Source organism: Coregonus clupeaformis, chromosome 1 (genome assembly GCF_020615455.1).
Source record: "Coregonus clupeaformis isolate EN_2021a chromosome 1, ASM2061545v1, whole genome shotgun sequence".
In the NCBI taxonomy this organism is placed as follows: Eukaryota; Metazoa; Chordata; class Actinopteri; order Salmoniformes; family Salmonidae; genus Coregonus; species Coregonus clupeaformis.
Genome location: NC_059192.1, coordinates 35347756 through 35371890, shown reverse-complemented (window position 1 = coordinate 35371890; position 24135 = coordinate 35347756). Strand labels below are relative to the sequence as shown.

The 24135-nt window shown below is 43.5% G+C and overlaps 1 protein-coding gene across 1 annotated transcript in view; it reads right to left on the bottom strand.

Annotated features, from left to right (window-relative positions):
* Positions 1-4210: 4210 nt before the first annotated feature.
* The window catches only part of LOC121582426 (glucagon receptor-like), a 28633-nt gene continuing 8708 nt past the window's right edge, over positions 4211-24135 (bottom strand). Inside the window, exons 3-13 of the mRNA XM_041898193.1 lie at positions 23742-23849; positions 21611-21732; positions 20990-21096; positions 20538-20694; positions 19703-19862; positions 19548-19608; positions 19365-19434; positions 19056-19147; positions 16480-16618; positions 16303-16344; positions 4211-4411 (exon numbers count right to left, since the gene is read on the bottom strand). Coding sequence (XP_041754127.1) covers positions 4340-4411; positions 16303-16344; positions 16480-16618; positions 19056-19147; positions 19365-19434; positions 19548-19608; positions 19703-19862; positions 20538-20694; positions 20990-21096; positions 21611-21732; positions 23742-23849 — 1130 coding nt within the window. The 3' untranslated portion in view covers positions 4211-4339. The remainder of the gene's footprint in view (positions 4412-16302; positions 16345-16479; positions 16619-19055; positions 19148-19364; positions 19435-19547; positions 19609-19702; positions 19863-20537; positions 20695-20989; positions 21097-21610; positions 21733-23741; positions 23850-24135) is intronic.

The following is a 24135-nucleotide window of genomic DNA, read 5'->3' as shown; positions in this document are numbered from 1 at the left end:
TGGTGTGAAGCTTGCCGCCATTGGACTCTGGAGCACTGGAAACGCGTTCTCTGGATTGATGAATCACACTTCACCATCTGGCAGTCCGATGGACAAATCTGAGTTTGGCGTATGCCAGGAGAACGCTACCTGCCCCAATGCATAGTGCCAACTGTAAAATTTGGTGGAGGAGGAATAATGGTCTGGGGCTGTTTTTCATGGTTTGGGCTAGGACCCTTAATTCCAGTGAAGGGAAATCTTAATGCTACAGCATACAATGACATTCTAGACAATTTTGTGCTTCCAACCTTGTGGCAACAGTTTGGTGAAGGCCCTTTCCTGTTTCAGCATGACAATTCCCCCGTGCACAAAGCGAGGTCCATACAGAAATGGTTTGTCGAGATCAGCGTGGAAGAACTTGACTGGCCTGCACAGAGCCCTGACCTCAACTCCATTGAACACCTTTGGGATGAATTGGAACGCTGACTGCGAGCCAGGCCTAATCTCCCAACATCAGTGCCCGACCTCATTAAGGCTCTTGTGGCTGAATGGAAGCAAGTCCCCGCAGCAATGTTCCAACATCTAGTGGAAAGCCTTCCCAGAAGAGTGGAGGCTGTTATAGCAGCAAAGGTGGGACCAACTCCATATTAATGCCCATGATTTTGGAATGAGATGTTCAACGAGCAGCTGTCCACATACTTTTGGTCATGTAGTGTATCAGATCTCCTAAGCCTGTGTTAACCTCAGACCTTATTTTCGGCGTCTATCCCAAAACCCAATTTTTCCCCCATTTGAACAAGCGAGTATGAGGCGAAGCGAGAGGTTTTATTTACTCTGCCCAAAATCTGTCCACAGAAATAAACCCATGAAGTGAGGAATTTTTATATAGAGGTCAATGAGATGAGGGTCGAATTTGGTCAACAACAAAAAAGTATTGCTAATTTGCTACATTGGGCTTTTTTGATCAAATAGAAGTTTGGTAATGGTTAGGAATGCACTGATATAAGTGGACTCAAGTGGCATTTCGGCAACTCTGAAAAATACTACTTTATATTGGAGTTGTGCCTGTTGTCATGAAGATAGATAGAGGACTCATCATGGATATAACCCATTTTAGCATGGACATTGCCTTTGAGGTCTTCCACCATTTTAAAGTAGTCAAATTGGTGGGGATTTTTATGAGTTGGGAGCAATCCGCAAATGAAGAAGAAGAAAATGGACTACTTTAGCCTCAATTGCGCTGCCCATGCTGTCACAGACGCTGTAAAAGCACATATACATGTTAACATGTGTTTCTGCTCTCTCATTGGCTAGAATGGTCCCACCTGATCTCACCTCCTCCCGCCTGCCTTCCATCTTTGAGGAAATGTATTTCCATTGTTAGATCAGTCACTCGACTATCTTGTCAACATAATAGACAATCTTTGGCTGAACAACCAGAGGTAACTATTTTCCGGTGTTTAGGACTACAAGCTGGCGAGCTCTATTGGTCAGGATAGGTCATGGGCGCATTCATCTGCCCAGACGTTGCTGACACATTCCAGATCTTACAACGCCTGGATAGGTATTTTACATATCAGCAAACCACATCATATGTTATAGCAATCTGTCAGTCGATGACACAGTCGATGATGTGGCATGCAACCATTGGTTGATGCATGTAGCATTAGAGCAGGGGAGCCCGACCAATGTCTTGAGTTGGATAAGGATAATTTAAATCATAAATTCCACACTAAACATGATATGGTAAAAGGTTAAATTGCATAAAGTGACTGATATATTCAGGGTTCACACACGCATTAATAGCACAAACGTGTTTGAGTTATCCACCCCATGGCCTCCAGAAAGACAACAACAGGAAAAAGTATGATTTTTTAATGTAATATTTCTCTTTATCTATTGACATTTCAAAAGTATTGTAGCGATAAGCTTCACTCGTCTCAAATACACACCCCTTGCACAGTCTTCACATTTTGGTGCCTTAAAATGAAATCTAAAAAGGAAATAAATGTGATTTTTTTGCCCCCTACTGATCTACACAACCTACTCCACATTTTAAAAGTGAGAGAATTTTTTTCTCCAAATTAATAAAAAATGAAGATGTCTTGATTGCATATGTCTTCCCACCCCAGAGTTAATACTTGGTGGAAGCAGCCTTTGGCAGCCATTGCAGTTGTGAATAATTTTGAATAACATTCTACCAACTTTGCATTTATTTTCAAGTATTGTGGTGGCAGCATCATGTTATGGGTATGCTTGCCACCGGCAGAGACTGGGGTATTTTGTTAGGATCAAAATAAATATGAAAGGAGCAAAGCCCAGTTAAAAAGTTAGAGGCAAACCCGCCTCAGTCTTCTGAAAACCTAACCCTGGTATAGTTTTGTTTTTCAGTTACCCAAATGTTAATGCCAAACACACACCAGAATGGCTTTCCAAGAGGCATTGAGTATTCCTGAGAGGTCCAGGCCAGAAGGTTTCTATATTGCTGTCCATCAATGACTCCCAACCTAATTTATTTATTTCCTTCTTAATGCGTTTGAGCCAATCAGTTGTGTTGTGACAAGGTATACAGAAGATAGCCCTATTTGGTAAAAGACCAAGTCCATATTATGGCAAGAACAGCTCAAATAAGCAAAGAGAAAGGACAGTCCATCATTACTTTAAGACATGAAGGTCAGTCAATACGGAACATTTCAACCAGCTTCACCTGGAATGCTTTTCCAACAATCTTGAAGGAGTTCCCACAAATGCTGAGCACTTGTTGGCTGCTTTTCCTTCACTCTGCGGTCTGACTCATCCCAAACCATCTCAATTTGGTTGAGGTCGGGGGATTGTGGAGGCAAAGTCATCTGATGCAGCACTCCATCACTCTCCTTCTTGGTAAAATAGCCCTTACACAGCCTGGAGGTGTGTTGGGTCATTGTCCTGTTGAAAAAAAATGATAGTCCCACTAAGCCCAAACCAGATGGGATGGCGTATTGCTGCAGAATGCTGTGGCAGCCATGCTGGTTAAGTGTGCCTTGAATTCTAAATAAATCACAAACAGTGTCACCAGCAAAGCACCCCCACACCATAACACCTCCTCCTCCATGCTTTACGGTGAGAAATACACATGCGGATCATTGTTACCTATCGCTACACAAAAGCCACAGCCCTTCCAGAGCAAGGGAAACAACTACTTCAAGGTCTCCGAGCGAGTGATGTCACAGATTGAAACGCTACTAGCGCGCACCGCTAACTAGCTAGCCATTTGACACCGGTTACACAAAGTTGGTAGAATCTTATTTAAAATGATTCCCAGCTGTAATGGCTGCCAAAGGTACTTCCACTAAGTATTAACTCTGGGGTGTGAACACAAATGCAATTTAGACATGTTCTTTTTCTTTTGTGGAACATTTTCTTTAACTTTGAAAATGTGGAGTAAGTTGTGTAGATCGGCAGGATTTGTAAAAATGTAATCCCTTTTTAGATGTAATGTTAAAGCGGGGGGGAGTTGGATGTGTAGACTTTCACTAGGCACTGTACCACCCATCATTTGGAAATACATTAAAATACTGTACATCAACAGAGTGACACACAAATAATATCTTACTTAAAGGCCCAGTGCAGTCAAAATTCTGTTTTGTATCATATTGTACAACAGCTGATTAAACTAACACTGTAAAAATTAGTTGCAGGTTGAAAATACAATTTACACAGGACCTTCTAATCAGCAGGTTTTGCATGGGTGGAGTTTTGTCTTGCCTGGCGTAATCACCAGACGGTATAAGTTGATAGAAAAAAATGTCAAACCTCTCTGCCAACAGCTAATTTTCAGGTTACATTAGGCACCTCCAATTAGGCCCCTCACTCAGACCACTCCTAGACAGTCCTAGGAAACATCTTGTTTCTGAAATAGCTTTTTGCTGAACAGTTACTTTTATTTATTTTTTAAACATTTTAATTGAAAACTATTACAGTACGGTACTTAGTTGTTACCCAGAAATGATTTGATATTAGGATAACAATGGCTGCATTTGGGCCTTTAATCGGAATAAATATTTACAACATGTGGAGGTAACTCTACTGGGTCATTTAAGTGAATGAGGAATGACATCTGCATAGATGGACTAGACCCTGTGGTCTCATTATGAGTTAGGTGTGTGCAGTCTGTACTCTTGTCCAGGGTCGCTGTTGTGGTAAGACAATGCAGTTGAGCGAGAGACTCTGGTGTCATGGAGGTGTTCCGAGCCTGTTTTCTTGAACTTTGAGTCTGTGGAGATGGAGGACTATCGGGCTGGACTCCTGTTGCTGGTGTAGAAGCTCCATTGTTCTCTGGAACTGTGGCGATGGAGAATGGTTCTACTCTTGTCTCGGTTAGTCACTGTCCACAGCACACCACCTCCATCTCCATCCTACAGCTTTGCAGTTTCTTCGCAAGCTCTGTCTTCACCTGCAACCAACAGAGGAAAAACATTCTTCCCTCCCTTCACCTGAAATGTGTGAGTTTGTCCTTGCTGGTCACTGATGCACTGTCTACTATTCTTCATACAATTATACCCCCTCAGTAAATGACAGCCTGTCTTTTTGCTAAATCAATTTATAATCAAAGGATGTTGGATTGATGAATTTTTCCTACTCGAGAAGGGTAAAAGAGGATATCTGCAACTATACTGTAGATGAGAATGGAAGAAGCTACCCGGATCCACGAGGGGGCGAAAGGGGGCTTAGCCCCCTCAGTTCAAACTTTAGCCCCCTCAGTTTAAGTTTTATGTCCCTACATAAAAATAGCAAAAAAGTTTCAATGATTGGGTGACAGATTGGTGCAAAAATAATCTATCTCCATTGCGCTGTGTCAGCACAATGGACAGGGCACGCCGCAGTGTGTGTAGGGGGGCTATGGAAAGTCACTGGGTGGTAAGGTATGACTCCTTTGGGTTTCCATAAAAAGCAGAAAAAAACACATGCGTTCCTAAAACACAGAAGTAAGACTCGAGGCTACAAGGTTGCTGAAGGCGGTGACAGACCCCGGGTTTAAGTTTACAGCCATCATGGTGCACAGAATCCTCAGTCTTCTCGATCCTCCAAACAAATTACTCCAGGCAAAAGCAACAGATATTTACACTGGAGTCAAAGTGGTCCACAGTGTGTTGGAGTGTGTCGAGAAGCTGAGGAGCGACAGTGAGTTCGAAGCCATTTAGGCACAGTGCAGTGCAAGTGGCACTGACACACCACCACCGGCTCCAAGCAAACAACGATATTACAGTATGTAAGTACAAACCTCCAGACATACGTAATGGACAGTACAGTAGGCCAGCAGGACAGAGGAGAAGAGACTGAGTGTAAAACACTGTTGGACGTTGTCATTGGTGAAATGTCAGAACAATTCAGCGAACGCAACAGCCAACTGGTGGAGACCCTGTGTGCCTTTGACCCAGAGAGCCATGACTTTCTAAATGTGAAAAGGGTGAATCCACTGCTGGATTTAAGCAAAACAGATTTGGTGGAAGCTGAGTTTAGTGTCGCTCGCCAGTTTTTGCAGACTGAAATCGCCCGTTCTGGCTCCAATGAGGACAAATGGACCCCACTTGATATCCTGCAACGATTCTCTGGGCCTCTCTCCGCTATGCCGACCATGCTTACTGCACTGAAACATGGACTGACTTTTGGGGCGTCCAGTCAGCACAGAATAAACATGCTACACCCAAGGAAAACTCAACTAATCCAACTGGCATTTGAGGGGGATCTCACAAGAAGATTTCAGGGAGAATGGAATGATCGATTACTCAGGAAATTCCACAGAGCATCAAAGAAACTGCAACTCTTTTGAAAAGGTAAGATTGAAACAATCTAGCTGGTTGGTTTTGATCAAAATCTTCCTTTAGTGTGTAGGGCGCTGTCCATCGTGTTGATAGAGTGCAGCGAGATGTCGTGCCATTGAACCTGTCACTTAGTCAGTGGTATTGCGTGATATAAGCCGGATTCAATATAATTCTAATGCAAGAATCAAATGACGCCCCTGGGTATAGCTACATATCGGTATGTTTCATCATAGAAATAGATAGGCTACATTCGACTATGGTTTTCTTAGTAGCCAATTGGTTTTCATTGCTGTAAATGGAACTGTACGCATTGGAAACGTGTTTATGGTAGTCTGGCATTGCTTAATTGACTACGTGGGTCGAATTTGATTCACAGAAGTGTATTGTGCCATATCACAACCTGTTGCTGAATTCATGAGCGAGTGGTATGATGTTGCATGTTTGAAGCGGGCCTGTATAGGCCTATTTGTTTGGCAAGACAGCTGTGCATGGCTGGTTTTGGTTATTTGGATCTCCATTCGCCTTTTGTTTACTGTGTTTGTTTACTGTTCATGTAATTAGCCTAAATATAGATTGTGTCATGCCTTTATCGATCTGATATTCTATACTACATGGTACCGCTGTTTTGTTCTGTTCACATTCATTCGCATTCACAGTATTTATGTTTGCATGCATGAATAACTAGGCTACTACTTTCAGCATTTAGTTTGCATTATTTTGGTAAAACAGCTGTGTGTATGGCTGCATTCACATAGGCTGTTTGTAATAGGTGAATTGCCCTATCTATCTTGTAGCCAATATTCATTACCATAACGGGCTAGCTGTAGGGCGCTGTCCATTGTGCTGATACAGTGCAGCAGCGATTTCAGATTTCAAAAGCACTCAATGATCTTGGAGTGTCAGCATTTTAACTTTATGTTTATTGTAGAATAGCGTGATTATATAAGCAGAATTCAATATCATTCCAATGCAAGAATCCCCCAAAATGTAGCCCCCTCGCCGATTTCAACTGCCGCTTTAGCCACTTTATCCTGGGGCCAGGTCTGAAGCTACCGTGTTACACCCCTGAAAAAGGGGAGAAATAATCACGAACGTGACGCAGTTATGTTTCCTCACTGACAAATTTAGTGTAATGATTTTACAAAAATACCACATTTTACAGAACAACAGATCTACAGGAACCAGAGATTTGTAGGGTACAAAGCTTATTCAAGTCACAACAGCATAAACTGTAATTCACTAAAACATATACAAATGTTTCAATATAACTGTCAAACACAAAGTAGCTTTAGCTCAGTAACCCATAACTACATTTATCAACCATGTCAACAAAGTATTCGAAACACATTATACAAATAACCCCAAATATTATTATTAACAACGCACATGTTCATTCACAATTAGCATAAAATGGCAGCTACTCTCAGTACGAAGCTATCGCTGCAACCAAGCAGATTACAGTCACACACGCACCTAATAACTCTCTTCAACTTAACTCTAACTTCCTCAAGATGTTACTAACACATACCTTAAACTCTCTTCACAGGTTAGCAAGTTATTACATTCAAATTAACTCGTTTCATATCAATAACGTACCTGAAAAAAGGGGAGAAATAATCACGAACGTGACGCAGTTATGTTTCCTCACTGACAAATTTAGTGTAATGAGAAAAAGACCGCGATTCCCCAGGAAGTTGGGTGGAGACCAGAGCAATCGATCTCAGGCTCATAGATTAAGAGCATTTAGTAGATCACAGATGAACACTTTTACCCTTAAATTAGGCACCACAAACTAAAGTAGTCAATATAACATTTACACATTCCTCTTACAATATTAACCCTTTGACTCTTGACGGATTTTAAACACATTTATGCATTTTATCAATCTCTATGAACTAGTACTGGATGCATTATCTTTTAACCTTAGATATTTTAAGATCCTTACATACCATGAACTTACTAATACTTTTTAGTGTATAACAGGCTATGAATATGTCCTTTAACCTGTCACACTCTCCCCGACAAAATAAATGTTGTCCCAACATTACCAACATTATCTTCTTAAACAGTCTATAAGCACTGGACGTAGAAAATCCTCTTCTGTAAGCTAGTCCTTGAGCAGAGGTCAAAGTTCACAGTTCAAATAGAACCAAGAAGTTATATTCACAGTCCATATCTGTTGACCAGCTGTATAAACAGTCCATAAGCAGTCTTTTCTCATACTATTGTCAACAGTCCATCAGTTTTAATGATCTATATGCATAGTCTGCTAATTGTCTTGTGAAAGTCTGTGAAATCAGTCAGTAGTCCATGGTCAAACATGTCAACTCTGTCTGTGGCCTCAAGTTTGCTGAAGTCCATACATGTAGGGGTGGCTGAAGGTAATATCGCTGTAGTGATGGCAGCCATGGAACCAGTCCTGGTGCAGGGTAGACAGGGAACAACTGTGGCTGTGGCTGGATACTGTAGCAGGAAGGGATACCAAGCTGATCATAGGTGATACGTCTTGGAGGGTGTCCTCTCTTTGTGGCAGCTGGTAAGCTGGTTCCTCAGGTTCAGCAGCAGCAGTTAATGAAGGAAAGGCACTTAGTGGACGATCATCCAGCACATTTTCAGCAGGCAAGTTCATCTCCTCAGCAGGCAGTTCTTTAACTGTTGTTTTCTCCTCCAGCTGATTTTCAACAAGAGGCTGTGCTGGTAGCGTATCAGGAACTGGCACCGCAACTGTTTGTTTCACTGGTGGGGGCCTGTTTTCCGACTCTCTCGCTGGTTCAGCATACCTCTCAGGTACTGTAGGAGATGTGGGGACCTGTAGCGGCTCATGATGAAGGTCATATTCATCCCCGCTGTCTTCATCAGAATCTAGAGGCTGTGATCCAGGCTGATGTCTCTTTTTCTTACTTTTGTCATCTTTAGTCATTTCTGGTTGTCTCTCAAAGGTAAGTGGTCACAGGACATGAGCAGGTTTCTGTGCAGGACCCGGGAGCGTCCCCTACCCTTTTCTGGTCTCAACTCATAAATCGGCAGGTCTGAACCCATTTGTCTCACTACTGTGTGAATTTGATCTTCCCAATAGTTACGGAGTTTGCCTGGTCCTCCTCTTGGTGTCAGGTTTTTAATCAGAACTCGCCGCCAGGCTGTAGCACTGAACTCCTAACTTTAGTGTCATAGTACTTCTTACTTCTTTCAGCAGCTTTCTGAGCATTTTCTTTTGCAATGGCGTATGCTTCTTCCATTCCTCGTTTCCAGTTCTCCACGTAGTCTCGCTGGTTACTGGAACCTGCCTCTGTGCACAATCCAAAGAACATATCAACTGGAAGCCTGGGTGATCTCCCAAACAGAAGATAAAATGGTGAATAGCCAGTCACTTCGCAACGGGTGCAGTTATAGGCATAAACCAGTTTGTTTAGAGACTCCTTCCAGTTTGACTTTTGTGTCTCAGTTAGTGTCTTTAGCATTTGCAACAATGTTCTGTTCATTCGTTCCACTTGACCGTTCCCCATCGGGTGGTAGGGTGTTGTTCTGGACCCCGCCATGCCACTGAGTTTCTTTAACTGATGGAACAACTGATTTTCGAATTCTCCCCCTTGGTCATGGTGGATGCGGGAGGGGAACCCAAACTTCAGGGCAAAGTCATTGAAGATGAGATTTGCAGCAGTTTTTCCTGACTTTGATGTGGTGGCGTAGGCTTGAGTGTAACGTGTAAAATGATCAACAATCACGAGGATGTACTCATATCCCCCTTTGCATCTGTCGAGATGGAGGAAATCTATACATACCAGTTCAAATGGCTGTGTTGTCACAATGTTTGTCAGAGGAGCTCTTGTTTCATGGCCTGGCTTTTTCTGCTTGACACAGCTACAAGTTTTAGTCACATAGTGCTCAATGTCAGATTGCATATAAGGCCAGAAGAAGCGGTCACGTACTAGTGATACAGTGCGGTCAGTACCTTGGTGTCCCATGTTATTGTGCAACTCTTCCATCACTTTACCTTTGTACTGCTCTGGTAGAACTAACTGCTTGCGGGCTGTAGTGATTCTGTAAAGAATACCATCACTGTCGATTGTCAATTTGTCCCATTCTCTGAATAGGCATTTTGTCTTTGGACTGAATTCCTTTTGCTCTTTAACTGGCGGTTTGGAACCAGACAGCTTGAAATCGAAGCACAGGACGGATGACCGGATCAGACTCTTGTGCCTCTCTTATCCCCTCTTTTGGGATCGAGCTGATTGTTGCTGTAGTTGTCTCACCTTCAGCTGATACTGACATAGATGCAGCTGAAATTGACCAAGGCACAAAAGGCTCTTTCTGTACCTCTACTGCTTGTATAGTGGCGGCAATGGTGTCTGGTGGAAGCTCCTCAGAACATTCTCTCATCAGTGACTCTACATCCAGTGGCATCCTTGACAAAGCATCTGCATCACCGTTCTCTCTGCCTGGCCTGTACTTTATTGTAAAGTGGAAATCAGCCAATTCTGCAACCCACCTGGAAGTGGTTGCGTTCAGTTTTGCAGTAGACAGAATGTAGCTCAGCGGGTTGTTATCACTGTATACAGTGAAGGTCGGAGCATAGTACAAATAATCATGGAACTTATCAGTGATTGCCCATTTTAGAGCTAGAAATTCTAGCTTGCCAGAGTGGTAGTGATAGTTCTTCTCAGCTGCTGTTAAGGTTCGAGAGCCATAAGCAATGACCCTAAGCTTCCCATCTTGCTCTTGATAAAGAACTGCTCCCAAGCCTTGGTGTGACGCATCAGTGTGTACAACAAATGGCTGAGTGAAGTCAGGGAAACCTAAGACTGGTGGGTGAAGCAGACACTCAATCAGCTGTTCAAGTGCCTGTTGATGCTGGTCAGTCCACAGGATTGGCTTGTTTGAGGGCACCACATGACTTACTTTCTTTGTTTTTGCTTTCCGTGGGTGGTCAGGTAATTTCTCTGAATCTGCTTTCAGGAGGTCATACAGACAGCTGGCCCTCCTAGAAAAGTCTTTGATGTACTGTCTGTAGTAAGTGAGTAAACCAAGCATTTTTCTGAGCTGGCCCACAGTCTGTGGTCTGATCTCTTTCAATGCTCTTACTGCTTCAAAATCGGCTGGGTCAACTTTGCTGCCGTCTGCAGACACTATTCTGCCCAAATAACGGACCTGGGGTTTAAAGAGATCACACTTACTTGGCTTGAGTTTGATGCCATACTCTCTGAGACGCTGCAAAACCTTTTGCACATCATTCACATGGCTGTCGAAAGTTTTACTGAAAACTAGCGTGTCGTCCAGATAAGGAATGCAGATGTTGTCCCGGAGCCCTTCCAAACATTCCTCCATACAACGCTGAAAAGCTGCAGGAGCGTTCATGAGGCCGAATGGCATACGTATCCACTCATAGAGTCCCCATGGGGTCACAAATGCTGTCAGTGATCTGCTTTCTTCAGAGATGAACCCTTGGTGATATGCTTTTCCCTGATCTAAAAGGGAGAACCAGGAATTACCACCTAAACTGTCCATGATGTCCTGGACCCGAGGGATGGGCTGGCGGTCGGGATGTGTCTTTCTGTTCAGGTCTCTGTAATCTATACACAACCGGAGGGTCCCGTCCCTTCTTCCTAACGCACACGACAGGTGAAGAATATGAAGAGTTTGACTTCCTAACCCAACCCTGGGCTATGAGGTCATGAAGGTAACCCTTCATCTCCTGATACAGTGGCCTGGGCACTGACATGTATGTGCGCTTGACTGGTTCAGAGTCCTTTAGAGAAATAGTCATTTTCAATCGTTCAATGCAGCCAATGTCATTGTCCGATCTGGAGAAGGAGTGACACTCTTCTCTAAGCATTTTCCTAACAACCTCTCTCTGTTCTTCGGTTAGGTGACTTAAACCTACTGGTGGATCCCACTGTTCAGTAGCAGTACATGGAGTTTGAACACTAGTGTGATTCACTGTGGCTGGGGTGACAGCTTTTTCAAAGACTTGGGCAGGTAACACAGTCATAATGGTTTGTACTGTACCGATTATGGTGCGTCCTAGCAGGGCAATGTCGTGGTCAGTGGGGTTAGAGACATCAAGCATGACAACTGGAAAAACACCTTTCTTAACTCTGACTAGTGTGTCAAAGAACTCAAGTTCATCTGGCCACTGCGGGTTCAGGTCTGGCTGGAAAAGCATTGTCATGTCATCTTTGAAAGGCTGGGAAGCTACCCGGCACTCAATCTGAATGCTACTGTGTTTTGGTACAGCAACCTTCTCTTTCTTGGTCTTCACTGCGTATTCATCTGTCTGTTCTGCGCTAACAGCCTGTATAAAAGCCCTCACCTTATTTCTTTTGAGGCTTGGGAAAGCTTTTTTCACTGTACTGTACCGTTTAGTCTTTTCGGTCATTGTCAGGATGTGCTCAATAACATTGAAACCTATGATGGGATGAGATAGGTGACAGCCTTTCATTACCAGCACTGGGATGATCAGTTCCTTCGTTTGGTCAGTTTCAGAGGCTAACCGAAAAGTTGTTTCAATCCATCCCAGGTACGGCATTTCAGTCCCATTTGCTGCCGTCAATCTTAGATCATCAGGTGAGTCCAGAATTTCTGAAACATCCCTCAGCCTTGCGTTTGGGAGAGATTCCGCTTTCCATCGTTCATCAATGACCGATACCTGAGAGCCTGTGTCCCATAGAGCTTGGAGGTGGTGGCGATTCAGGTGACACTCAACAAGGCACTGTCTACCGACTAGCGAGGTGACCTTATGGGGGTGGCAACCTTGAGCTAGGGATGGTAAAGAGTGGGCATTTTCTTCTGTACAGGAAAGCTTTTCACAGGTAGAGTCAATTTTCAGGTGAGTGCATTTTTCCTTATGTTTAGTCCAATGTTGGTTTTGACATCCTTTGGAACAGTACAGTGTCTCTTTACATGATGAACATTGTTTCAGGTTCTCAAATGACTCTTCTCTGGCACAATTTGCACATTTCTGGGACTTTTTGGTAGCTATGGTTAACACTTGTCCCTCAGCGGTAACCCTTCCCGTTTAAAGGGGCCTCTTTGGATGGTCTGACTCCCCGGATTTTACATCCAGCTTGAAAATGTTCTCCACTCCCACATCGGAAGCAGTGTGTGCAGCGTGCATCTGTTCTGGCCTGCTGGCAGACAAAACACCTCCTTGGAGCTTGAGCAGAGCGGTTGGTATACAGGTTAGGTGCATATTGATACTGCGCAGGGTCAGGTGCATGGGGCTGACTGTAGTTGCTGTAATACTGCTGCTGGGAAACAGGTGGCTGGGGTTCCCTATCTGGCCTCCTAACTGGAAGTGGGGCATGGGCATAAGGCGATGACTGAAACATAGGCTGCTGTAATGTCTCCTTAATCTGAGCAATCTCTGCACTGAGACCTTTTAGGGAAGCTACACCTGTCTTAAGTTCAGCTAACTCTGTTAACAGTTCTGCGGGTATCTTAGCTTTGGCTTCCTTCACAGGACACTTTGCAGATGGCGTATCTTCTAACTGGACTACACTTACAGTTGTAGCAGGCTGTGGGGCATTAAAACGCTTTTTGTTTCGTCTTTCTAACTCATTAGCACAAGCAATGTTAGCTTCTCTAGCAAAACCTCATCTGATGTTTCGCTATCAAGCAGGAGAGGCTGCATGTCTATCCTGATACTGTCACTCTGGAGACCTGTAAGGACTGTGTGTAAACACATGCGCTGGACTAGGGCAGGGTCATACTTAAGCCCTGATTCTGACTCCTGGGACGCAAATAGTACTTTCTGCCTCAAATCTAAGACGCGCATCAGGAAGCTTTGAGGGGTCTCCTTGCTATGCTGTGCTTCTGAAGCTAGCTGTTTGTAAAGCTCTGTTGCACTCTTCTCTTGGAAGTGGGAACGCAGGATGCATCTAAGTGTGGGAAGAGTTAGCTGGGGTTTACCTTCCAAGTAGCTGCGTAGCTGTGAGCCTGGAGAAATAGCCCTGATTACTGCGTCTACTATTTCTACCTCAGGATAGCCTCTGTTAAGTCCATTCTCAATCTGATGGGCAAGGCTGGAAAAAGTCAGTTTATCTTTCTGGCCCGGTTCACCTATCTGACCAGAAATTTTTAACTCTTTGCGCCAGTATGAGCCGGGCTGTGCACTGGGTGAGAGCTGCATGCTCCTCTGAAGATGGGCAGGGGGTTGGGGCTGGCGCAGAGAATCACTGGCTTGGTCTGCAGTACTCTGCTCAGTTCCCACCCCTTGTTGTGGGGTTACAGTTCTCAGTCCCTCTATTCTGTGATGTGTTCTGGCTGTTTCAATATCATGGTCAATTTGCCCTGTCTTGCTATCTATGCCACTGATCATCTCTGTCATTTTGTCTTTAAGTAACAATAATTCCGACATGCCGCCATCTTCTAACTCTGCAACTTCCTCTCTTTCAAGGAACATCATAATGTGAGTCATCAGTGATATGCGGGATTTGTCTTGAACATCTCTTCTCTGTTCGCCTGATATGTCAAGGAAATCACATACGTCTAGTAACTTGTCTTTAGTCAGGGTGTGCAATTCTCCTACTACCTCTTCCTGTAGTTCTTCCAAGGCGGTTGTCATGTTGACAGGACAGGAGGAACCTTTACTGTGCAGGAGTTGACTCTGAATTAGGTGGTCCTTACTGTCTCTGATGGTCTCTCAACGGCCTCAGTTGACACGTACTTAACCCCCAACTTCCAGCTCCCCTCGAACAGCAACACTTTCCTCACTGCAGCCTGCCTGGGTTGTTATGTAGGGATTTAGCTGGCTCGGAATTCAGCGACCAGGATGTGGAAGCCGGACATCTGAGCAGCAATCTCAGCGGAGCCTCCAAAATGTTACACCCCTGAAAAAGGGGAGAAATAATCACGAACGTGACGCAGTTATGTTTCCTCACTGACAAATTTAGTGTAATGATTTTACAAAAAATACCACATTTTACAGAACAACAGATCTACAGGAACCAGAGATTTGTAGGGTACAAAGCTTATTCAAGTCACAACAGCATAAACTGTAATTCACTAAAACATATACAAATGTTTCAATATAACTGTCAAACACAAAGTAGCTTTAGCTCAGTAACCCATAACTACATTTATCAACCATGTCAACAAAGTATTCGAAACACATTATACAAATAACCCCAAATATTATTATTAACAACGCACATGTTCATTCACAATTAGCATAAAATGGCAGCTACTCTCAGTACGAAGCTATCGCTGCAACCAAGCAGATTACAGTCACACACGCACCTAATAACTCTCTTCAACTTAACTCTAACTTCCTCAAGATGTTACTAACACATACCTTAAACTCTCTTCACAGGTTAGCAAGTTATTACATTCAAATTAACTCGTTTCATATCAATAACGTACCTGAAAAAAGGGGAGAAATAATCACGAACGTGACGCAGTTATGTTTCCTCACTGACAAATTTAGTGTAATGAGAAAAAGACCGCGATTCCCCCAGGAAGTTGGGTGGAGACCAGAGCAATCGATCTCAGGCTCATAGATTAAGAGCATTTAGTAGATCACAGATGAACACTTTTACCCTTAAATTAGGCACCACAAACTAAAGTAGTCAATATAACATTTACACATTCCTCTTACAATATTAACCCTTTGACTCTTGACGGATTTTAAACACATTTATGCATTTTATCAATCTCTATGAACTAGTACTGGATGCATTATCTTTTTAACCTTAGATATTTTAAGATCCTTACATACCATGAACTTACTAATACTTTTTAGTGTATAACAGGCTATGAATATGTCCTTTAACCTGTCACAACCGCACATTAGAATGAACAAGTCTGACGTTCAAAAGGCAATCATCTAATAATAGTAGTTGCCCATTCTTAAAGTAATTCAGAATGTCATTAACATTTATTTCAGATACTAGCGAACCTGTCAGATACTTGTGTCACGGATTCTGCCGAGGCTGCTCCTCCTCCTTGCTCGGGCAGGCTTCGGCGTTCGTCGTCCCCGGAGTACTAGCTACTGCCGATCGATGTTTCGGTGTTTGTCTTGTTTTGTCTTGAGTGGTTACAGCTGTTGTCTATTATGTTTGATTGTAGATCCTATAATTAACCTTGTCTCACGTTTGGTATTTGTGTGTTATTGTTTGTGTCTAGGCGGTATCGGCATCGCTTTTGTCATATCTCGTGTATGTTGTTTTTCCCTCCCGGTTCAGAGGTTTTGTTTTGTTCTTTACATTTAGTAAAGTACGTCTGCTAGTATCTCTGTGTCCTGCGCTTGACTTCACTCACCGCATACACGTCGCTCCTGACAACTTGTGACCCATCTGATTTCACATCACACCATAACCCAGACAATTTACAGCAATTGTCACAGATAATTGAGGTAGCCGAATGAGTCTTCAATCAGGGATGTGCTGTTGGCATTAAGTGTGTGCATTACAGCTTATATAGGAAAGGATGGGACACCTCAGGGGGCAGCATGTGATGAGTTTGATGGATGGAAAACAATAGAAAAACATGTAACATAACAGAAAAAACACAACAGAATCTCACAAACCTCTTTGTTACAGTAGCAGTACAGCACAGCCACCAGAAATCCCTATAGAGACACAACACTTGGGTTTAAACAGAACATTGATAGGCTTCATTTGCTAGGTAATAATGCAAGGCTATGCTAGGCTATGGTTTGTATTGACTGGGTTGATCTGGGTGACCTGGTTTTCAGGTTCCTCACCTGAAATGAGTTGAGGAAGAGTGTGAAGAAGACCTTGATGTAGCGCAGGATGCCAGTGGTCTGCTCATCAGTGGCGAAGATGAAGATGACCTCATGGATGCCAAATAGAGGGATGAGGGTCAGGGTCGCCTTGGCCAAGCTATCAGGAGACAGGACACAGGGAGGCAATTTGTCTCACTGTCTCAAGTCATTTTCCGCATGTCTTGCCCTGTTTCTTTTCATCTGTCCCTTTATCTATCAAATTGGATGCCACATCGGTAAAGGAAGAGGCATGTACACTACCAGTCAAAAGTTTGGACACATCTACTCATTCAAGGGTTTTTCTTTATTTTTACTATTTTATACATTGTAGAATAATGGTGAAGACATCAAAACTATGAAATAACACATATGGAATCATGTAGTAACCAAAAAAGTGTTAAACAAATCAAAATATATTTTATATTTGAGATTCTTCAAATAGCCACCCTTTGCCTTGATGACAGCTTTGCACACTCTTGGCATTCTCTCAACCAGCTTCATGAGGTAGTCACCTGGAATGCATTTCAATTAACAGGTGTGCCTTCTTAAAAGTTAATTTGTGGAATTTCTTTCCTTCTTAATGCGTTTGAGCCAATCAGTTGTGTTGTGACAAGGTATACAGAAGATAACCCTATTTGGTAAAAGACCAAGTCCATATTATGGCAAGAACAGCTCAAATAAGCAAAGAGAAACGACAGTCCATCATTACTTTAAGACATGAAGGTCAGTCAATACGGAACATTTCAAGAACTTTGAAAGTTTCTTCAAGTGCAGTCGCAAAAACCATGAAGTGCTATAATGAAACTGGCTCTCATGAGGACCGCCACAGGAATGGAAGACCCAGAGTTACCGCTGCTGCAGAGGATAACTCTAATCAACTTATAAATAATAATAATAATAATATGCCATTTAGCAGACGCTTTTATCCAAAGCGACTTACAGTCATGCGTGCATACATTTTTTGTGTATGGGTGGTCCCGGGGATCGAACCCACTACCTTGGCGTTACAAGCGCCGCCAAGGTAGTGGGTTCGATCCCCGGGACCACCCATACACAAAAAATGTATGCACGCATGACTGTAAGTCGCTTTGGATAAAAGCGTCTGCTAAATGGCATATTATTATTATTATTATTTATAAGTTGATTAGAGTTACCAGCCTCAGAAATTGCAGCCCAGTTCAAGTAACAGACACATCTCAACATCAACTGTTCAGATGGGACTGTGTGAATCAGACCTTCATGGTCAAATTGCTGCAAAGAAACCACTAATAAAGGACACCAATAAGAAGAAGAGACTTGCTTGGGCCAAGAAACACGAGCAATGGACATTAGACCGGTGGAAATTTGTCCTTTGGTCTGGAGTCCAAATTGGAGATTTTTGGTTGCAACCGCTGTGTCTTTGTGAGACACGGTGTGGGTGAACGGATGATCTCTACATGTGTAGTTGTTTCCCTTGCTCTGGAAGGGCCGTGGCTTTTGTGTAGCGATAGGTAACAATGCTCCGCATGTGTATTTCTCACCGTAAAGCATGGAGGAGGAGGTGTTATGGTGTGGGGGTGCTTTGCTGGTGACACTGTCTGTGATTTATGTAGAATTCAAGGGACACTTAACCAGCATGGCTACCACAGCATTCTGCAGCGATACGCCATCCCATCTGGTTTGGGCTTAGTGGGACTATACATTTTTTTCAACAGGACAATGGCTGTGTAAGGGCTATTTTACCAAGAAGGAGAGTGATGGAGTGCTGCATCAGATGACCTGGCCTCCACAATCCCCCGACCTCAACCCAATTGAGATGGTTTGGGATAAGTCGGACCACAGAGTGAAGGAAAAGCAGCCAACAAGTGCTCAGCATATGTGGGAACTCCTTCAAGACTGTTGGAAAAGCATTACAGGTGAAGCTGGTTGAGTGAATGCCAAGAGTGTGAAAAGCTATCATCGAGGCAAAGGGTGGCTATTTGAAGAATCTCAAATATAAAATATATTTTGATTTGTTTAACACTTATGTCACGACTTCCTCCGAGGCTTCCTCCTCTCCTTGTTCGGGCAGGCTTCGGCGTTCGTCGTCACCGGCCTTCTAGCCACTGCCGCTCCTCATCTCATCATTCCATTTGTTTTGTCTTGTTTATTACACACACCTGGTTCATATCCCCTCATCAGTACCTGTATAAGTGTTCCCTCTGCCCCCTTGTCTTTGTGTGTGATTGTTTATTGTGAGGATAGTGAAGCTCGGTGGAGCTCCTTGTATTTTGTATCGCCAGGTTATTTTCCCGTGTGCCTTGTTGGTTCCAGTGCGCTCTGTATTCCGGAATAAATCCAGTTATTCTGTGATTTACCCTCCTGTGCCTGACTCCTTCCAATCACCCATCACAACTTATTTGGTTACTACATGATTCCATATGTGTTATTTCATGGTTTTGATGTCTTCACTATTATTCTACAATGTAGAAAATAGTAAAAATCAAGAAAAACCCTGGATTGAGTAGTTGTGTCCAAACTTTTGACTGGTACTGTATGTAATATCATTATATCAGTCTCTTGTCTTTCTTCCTTACCGAAGCTTGTAGTCAGGATAGCCATTCTGATTGTTGGCACGTAGTTTGGACAGAATAACCTTCAAAATCTTCATGAAAATCAATAAATTGATCTGTTGACAGTAGCAAATACAATCTTTCAAAAACAAACACAGATACACAGCCATGTATGACAAGTAGGCTATAAATATGCAGACCAAAACTAAACAATACAATGCACACAGACACGCATGCAAATACACACACACACGCACACACATACACACACACACACGCACACCCACAGTGAAACATTTACATAACAAAAACAGAGCCAATAGCCGCCCTCACCAGTGACGCAAACAGAATGGGGAACCGTATTATCCACCAGTAGCTCATATTTTCATTGACTGCCCAGCACCTGAGGGTACCAGATTGGGACATTCACTGTTTAGGCCTGTCTCAGCTAAATCAATACAAACAATAGGCCATGCAGTGTGCACTGATTGAGGTGACACACGGACACACACTCACTCTTTGTTTTCTCTCAATAGCTTGGCCAACATCCAAGGAATGACAAATAAAAGAGGGGTTCCTGACAAAGAAATACAATGAGCATTAAGAAGACACAGGTGGATGAAAAAGGCAGAAGTGGTATTTTGGATGCAGACAAAGGATACGTTACTCACCCCAGCCGAGGCAGATGTAAGGCAAGCACTTGTTGTTCTCAATGAATACGGAGGCGATGAGCACCGAATACAGGTAGATGGCCTCTCCAAAGAACCAGTAGTGATTGGCTAGTACACAATACTGCATCACCACCTGGGCCATCCTGCAGCCAATGGCAGCCTTGAGATAAATATAAAGATGGCTGTGATGGAATGGAGTCAGGCGCAGGAGGGTAATCACCGAATACAGAGTTTATTCCTTCGTAGACACACAAATGCACTCAAATAGCGATCAACGAAACATTTTACATTTACATTTACGTCATTTAGCAGACGCTCTTATCCAGAGCGACTTACAGTTAGTGCATACATTATTCTTTTTTATTTTCATACTGCCCCCCCGTGGGAAACGAACCCACAACCCTGGCGTTGCAAACGCCATGCTCTACCAACTGAGCTACCTCCCTGCCGGCCATTCCCTCCCCTACCCTGGACGACGCTGGGCCAATTGTGCGCCGCCCCATTGGTCTCCCGGTTGCGGCCGGCTACAGCAGAGCCTGGATTCGAACCAGGATCTCTAGTGGCACAGCTAGCACTGCGATGCAGTGCCTTAGACCACTGCGCCACTCGGGAGGTTACAGGCACAGGGGAAACTATCATCTCTGGCAAATACACTGTAACGGATATCCAACAATACATAGGTACAGGGGAAAATCTACCCTGGCAACACAATGTTACGAGTAGCTCCAAATCTGCAAGAAACACAGAGGTGTAAATATAAAGTTTAATGGCCTAGGGTGCTATTTTAGATTGGACTATTATGATGTCATGGGATGACTTGCAACCCACAACCCACCTCGTGGCTCAGCATTTCTTCTAGGTCGGCCTGTCTCATGATCTCCCGGCCCCAGTGACGCTCCAGCATGGTGTCCTTGACGATCACCGACACGGCTCGCAGGATGAAAGACACAAACAGGTTTGCGTGGATGTAGTTACGGGTGCAGTGAAGCTTCCTGACAGGGAACAATAGAGGCAGATTGGCAAGAAGTATTACTACCAAAAAATATCATCAAAGAATACTACCAAGAAATCTTCTCAAGATGTCCTTATGTTTAGTCACACTCACAGCCCCTTCCCATGCTGTTACTTCTCTAGGGTTGCTTTTACAATGCTCATCCAAAGCCTCCTTTTGAGCTTTCTGTGGTAAATATGACTTTGATGGAAGTGCTTGATTACTGGAGTCAAGATGAGTGAACTGGACCAGTGTTTCTATTTGAAGAGTGGTGATGAAGAGAGGGACAAGTGTACCTGATACTCAGTAGAATGATGACTGCTGAGACAAGGGTGAAGAGGGACAGGGTGTAGCCAACAGTGTAAAGCATCCTGAAGCTCACCATCAACTGCTTGAACCACAGCTGTGGAAACACGCAGATCGCGTTATCATGGAAACTCATGTCGGAAGAGATTATGTTAAGAAATACTTTATATACACATGTTGTCACCAACAAAGACATAAACTACTTGAAAAACACTGAGCATTGAAACTAACATTTAAAAGCGTCAGCCGCTCCCAAATTGCTTCCTAGCCATTCCACTTAGCCTTAATCCATTAATGTTTGCAGATCTGTAAGGTGGATACTCCATCACTACACTGCTTATACCTACAATATCCAGACCCTTCAGATTTGCAGACATTGAAGGCTTCGCGTCAAGGTACTGCATAAATTGACAGCAGTACAGCTCTCCAAATGACGGAATAGAAGGATGATTTACCTGAAGCGCCCAGGGGCACAGTGCTTATTTACATCTATAAGTAAAAAACAATAGATAGTGATCTATTGTTTTTTACTTGTAGGTGTTAATGAGCACTGTGCCCCTGAGCTCTTCAGGTAAATCAGCCTTCTGTTCCATAGTGTTTTTGTCAGGTACCTCCTGAGATGTGACTTCTTGTTCCTCTTCACACTGAGACATGTCCCTCCAGACTTCCCCGTCCTCCTCCTCCACCCAGTGGCCATCAGAGCCACACTGCCGACGCACCACACCCTGAGACACTGGACATCCCGCGGACATGTCCAGTGTGTGCGCACATATGCACGCACGCACACACACACATAAATACACATTCAGAGTGCACATACAAAAATATTTTCCCACAGAAACATTCATACAGCTTTTGCCCACACACACCCACACACTATTCTGAAAGCAACACACGCAAACAATGGTTCTGAATGGGCATAATTATTGGACCTGTGTCTCAGCGTAGGAGTGCTAAAATAGGATCAGTTTTGCCATTTAGATCATAATGAATACGATTATATGAACAGCACTCCTACTTTGATATGTTTTATGAAAAGGTCAATATACAGTGGGGGAAAAAAGTCTTTAGTCAGCCACCAATTGTGCAAGTTCTCCCACTTAAAAAGATGAGAGAGGCCTGTAATTTTCATCATAGGTACACGTCAACTATGACAGACAAATTGAGGGAAAAAAACCCAGAAAATCACATTGTAGGATTTGTAATGAATTTATTTGCAAACTATGGTGGAAAATAAGTATTTGGTCAATAACAAAAGTTTCTCAATACTTAGTTATATACCCTTTGTTGGCAATGACACAGGTCAAACGTTTTCTGTAAGTCTTCACAAGGTTTTCACACACTGTTGCTGGTATTTTGGCCCATTCCTCCATGCAGATCTCCTCTAGAGCAGTGATGTTTTGGGGCTGTCGCTGGGCAACACGGACTTTCAACTCCCTCCAAAGATTTTCTATGGGGTTGAGATCTGGAGACTGGCTAGGCCACTCCAGGACCTTGAAATGCTTCTTACGAAGCCACTCCTTCGTTGCCCGGGCGGTGTGTTTGGGATCATTGTCATGCTGAAAGACCCAGCCACGTTTCATCTTCAATGCCCTTGCTGATGGAAGGAGGTTTTCACTCAAAATCTCACAATACATGGCCCCATTCATTCTTTCCTTTACACGGATCAGTCGTCCTTTTCTCTTTGCAGAAAAACAGCCCCAAAGCATGATGTTTCCACCCCCATGCTTCACAGTAGGTATGGTGTTCTTTGGATGCAACTCAGCATTCTTTGTCCTCCAAACACGACGAGTTGAGTTTTTACCAAAAAGTTATATTTTGGTTTCATCTGACCATATGGCATTCTCCCAATCCTCTTCTGGATCATCCAAATGCACTCTAGCAAACTTCAGACGGGCCTGGACATGTACTGGCTTAAGCAGGGGGACACGTCTGGCACTGCAGGATTTGAGTCCCTGGCGGCGTAGTGTGTTACTGATGGTAGGCTTTGTTACTTTGGTCCCAGCTCTCTGCAGGTCATTCACTAGGTCCCCCCCGTGTGGTTCTGGGATTTTTGCTCACCGTTCTTGTGATCATTTTGACCCCACGGGGTGAGATCTTGCGTGGAGCCCCAGATCGAGGGAGATTATCAGTGGTCTTGTATGTCTTCCATTTCCTAATAATTGCTCCCACAGTTGATTTCTTCAAACGAAGCTGCTTACCTATTACAGATTCAGTCTTCCCAGCCTGGTGCAGGTCTACAATTTTGTTTCTGGTGTCCTTTGACAGCTCTTTGGTCTTGGCCATAGTGGAGTTTGGAGTGTGACTGTTTGAGGTTGTGGACAGGTGTCTTTTATACTGATAACAAGTTCAAACAGGTGCCATTAATACAGGTAACGAGTGGAGGACAGAGGAGCCTCTTAAAGAAGAAGTTACAGGTCTGTGAGAGCCAGAAATCTTGCTTGTTTGTAGGTGACCAAATACTTATTTTCCACCATAATTTGCAAATAAATTCATGAAAAATCCTACAATGTGATTTTCTGGGAAAGAAAATGCTCAATTTGTCTGTCATAGTTGACGTGTACCTATGATGAAAATTACAGGCCTCTCTCATCTTTTTAAGTGGGAGAACTTGCACAATTGGTGGCTGACTAAATACTTTTTTTCCCCACTGTATTTGTGGTGTTATTCTGTGACATCATATCACAATTGAATAGATGATCATCGACAATACAAGGTAGATGAAAGTCAAAGGTCAGTCACCCTTGTCGAACCAGGGCAGGTAGGAGGGACAGGATACGTTGACCACCAACCCAGGAGGACCATCAGGCCAGCAGGCGTAGCGGTCAAACGTCCTGTTACAGAACAAGCCTGGGAGACAGACAAAGAACATGACCATGAGCGTTCCATTTGCAGCCTGGTCAACCAGACTGACCACAATGTTGTGTGCAGTGTTTAGAATGGTTTACGAGGCAATTCCATTTGACCAAGGAAAGGCAACTACAATTAGCTGCACTTCAATGCAAACTTATATGTCTATGTTTCCTGTATAAATAAATTACATCTTCTACCACAGTGGTTCCCAACCAGGGGTACTAGGACCCCTGGGGGTACTTGGCCTATCCATAGGGGGTACTTGAGAAGACTCGTGAGACCA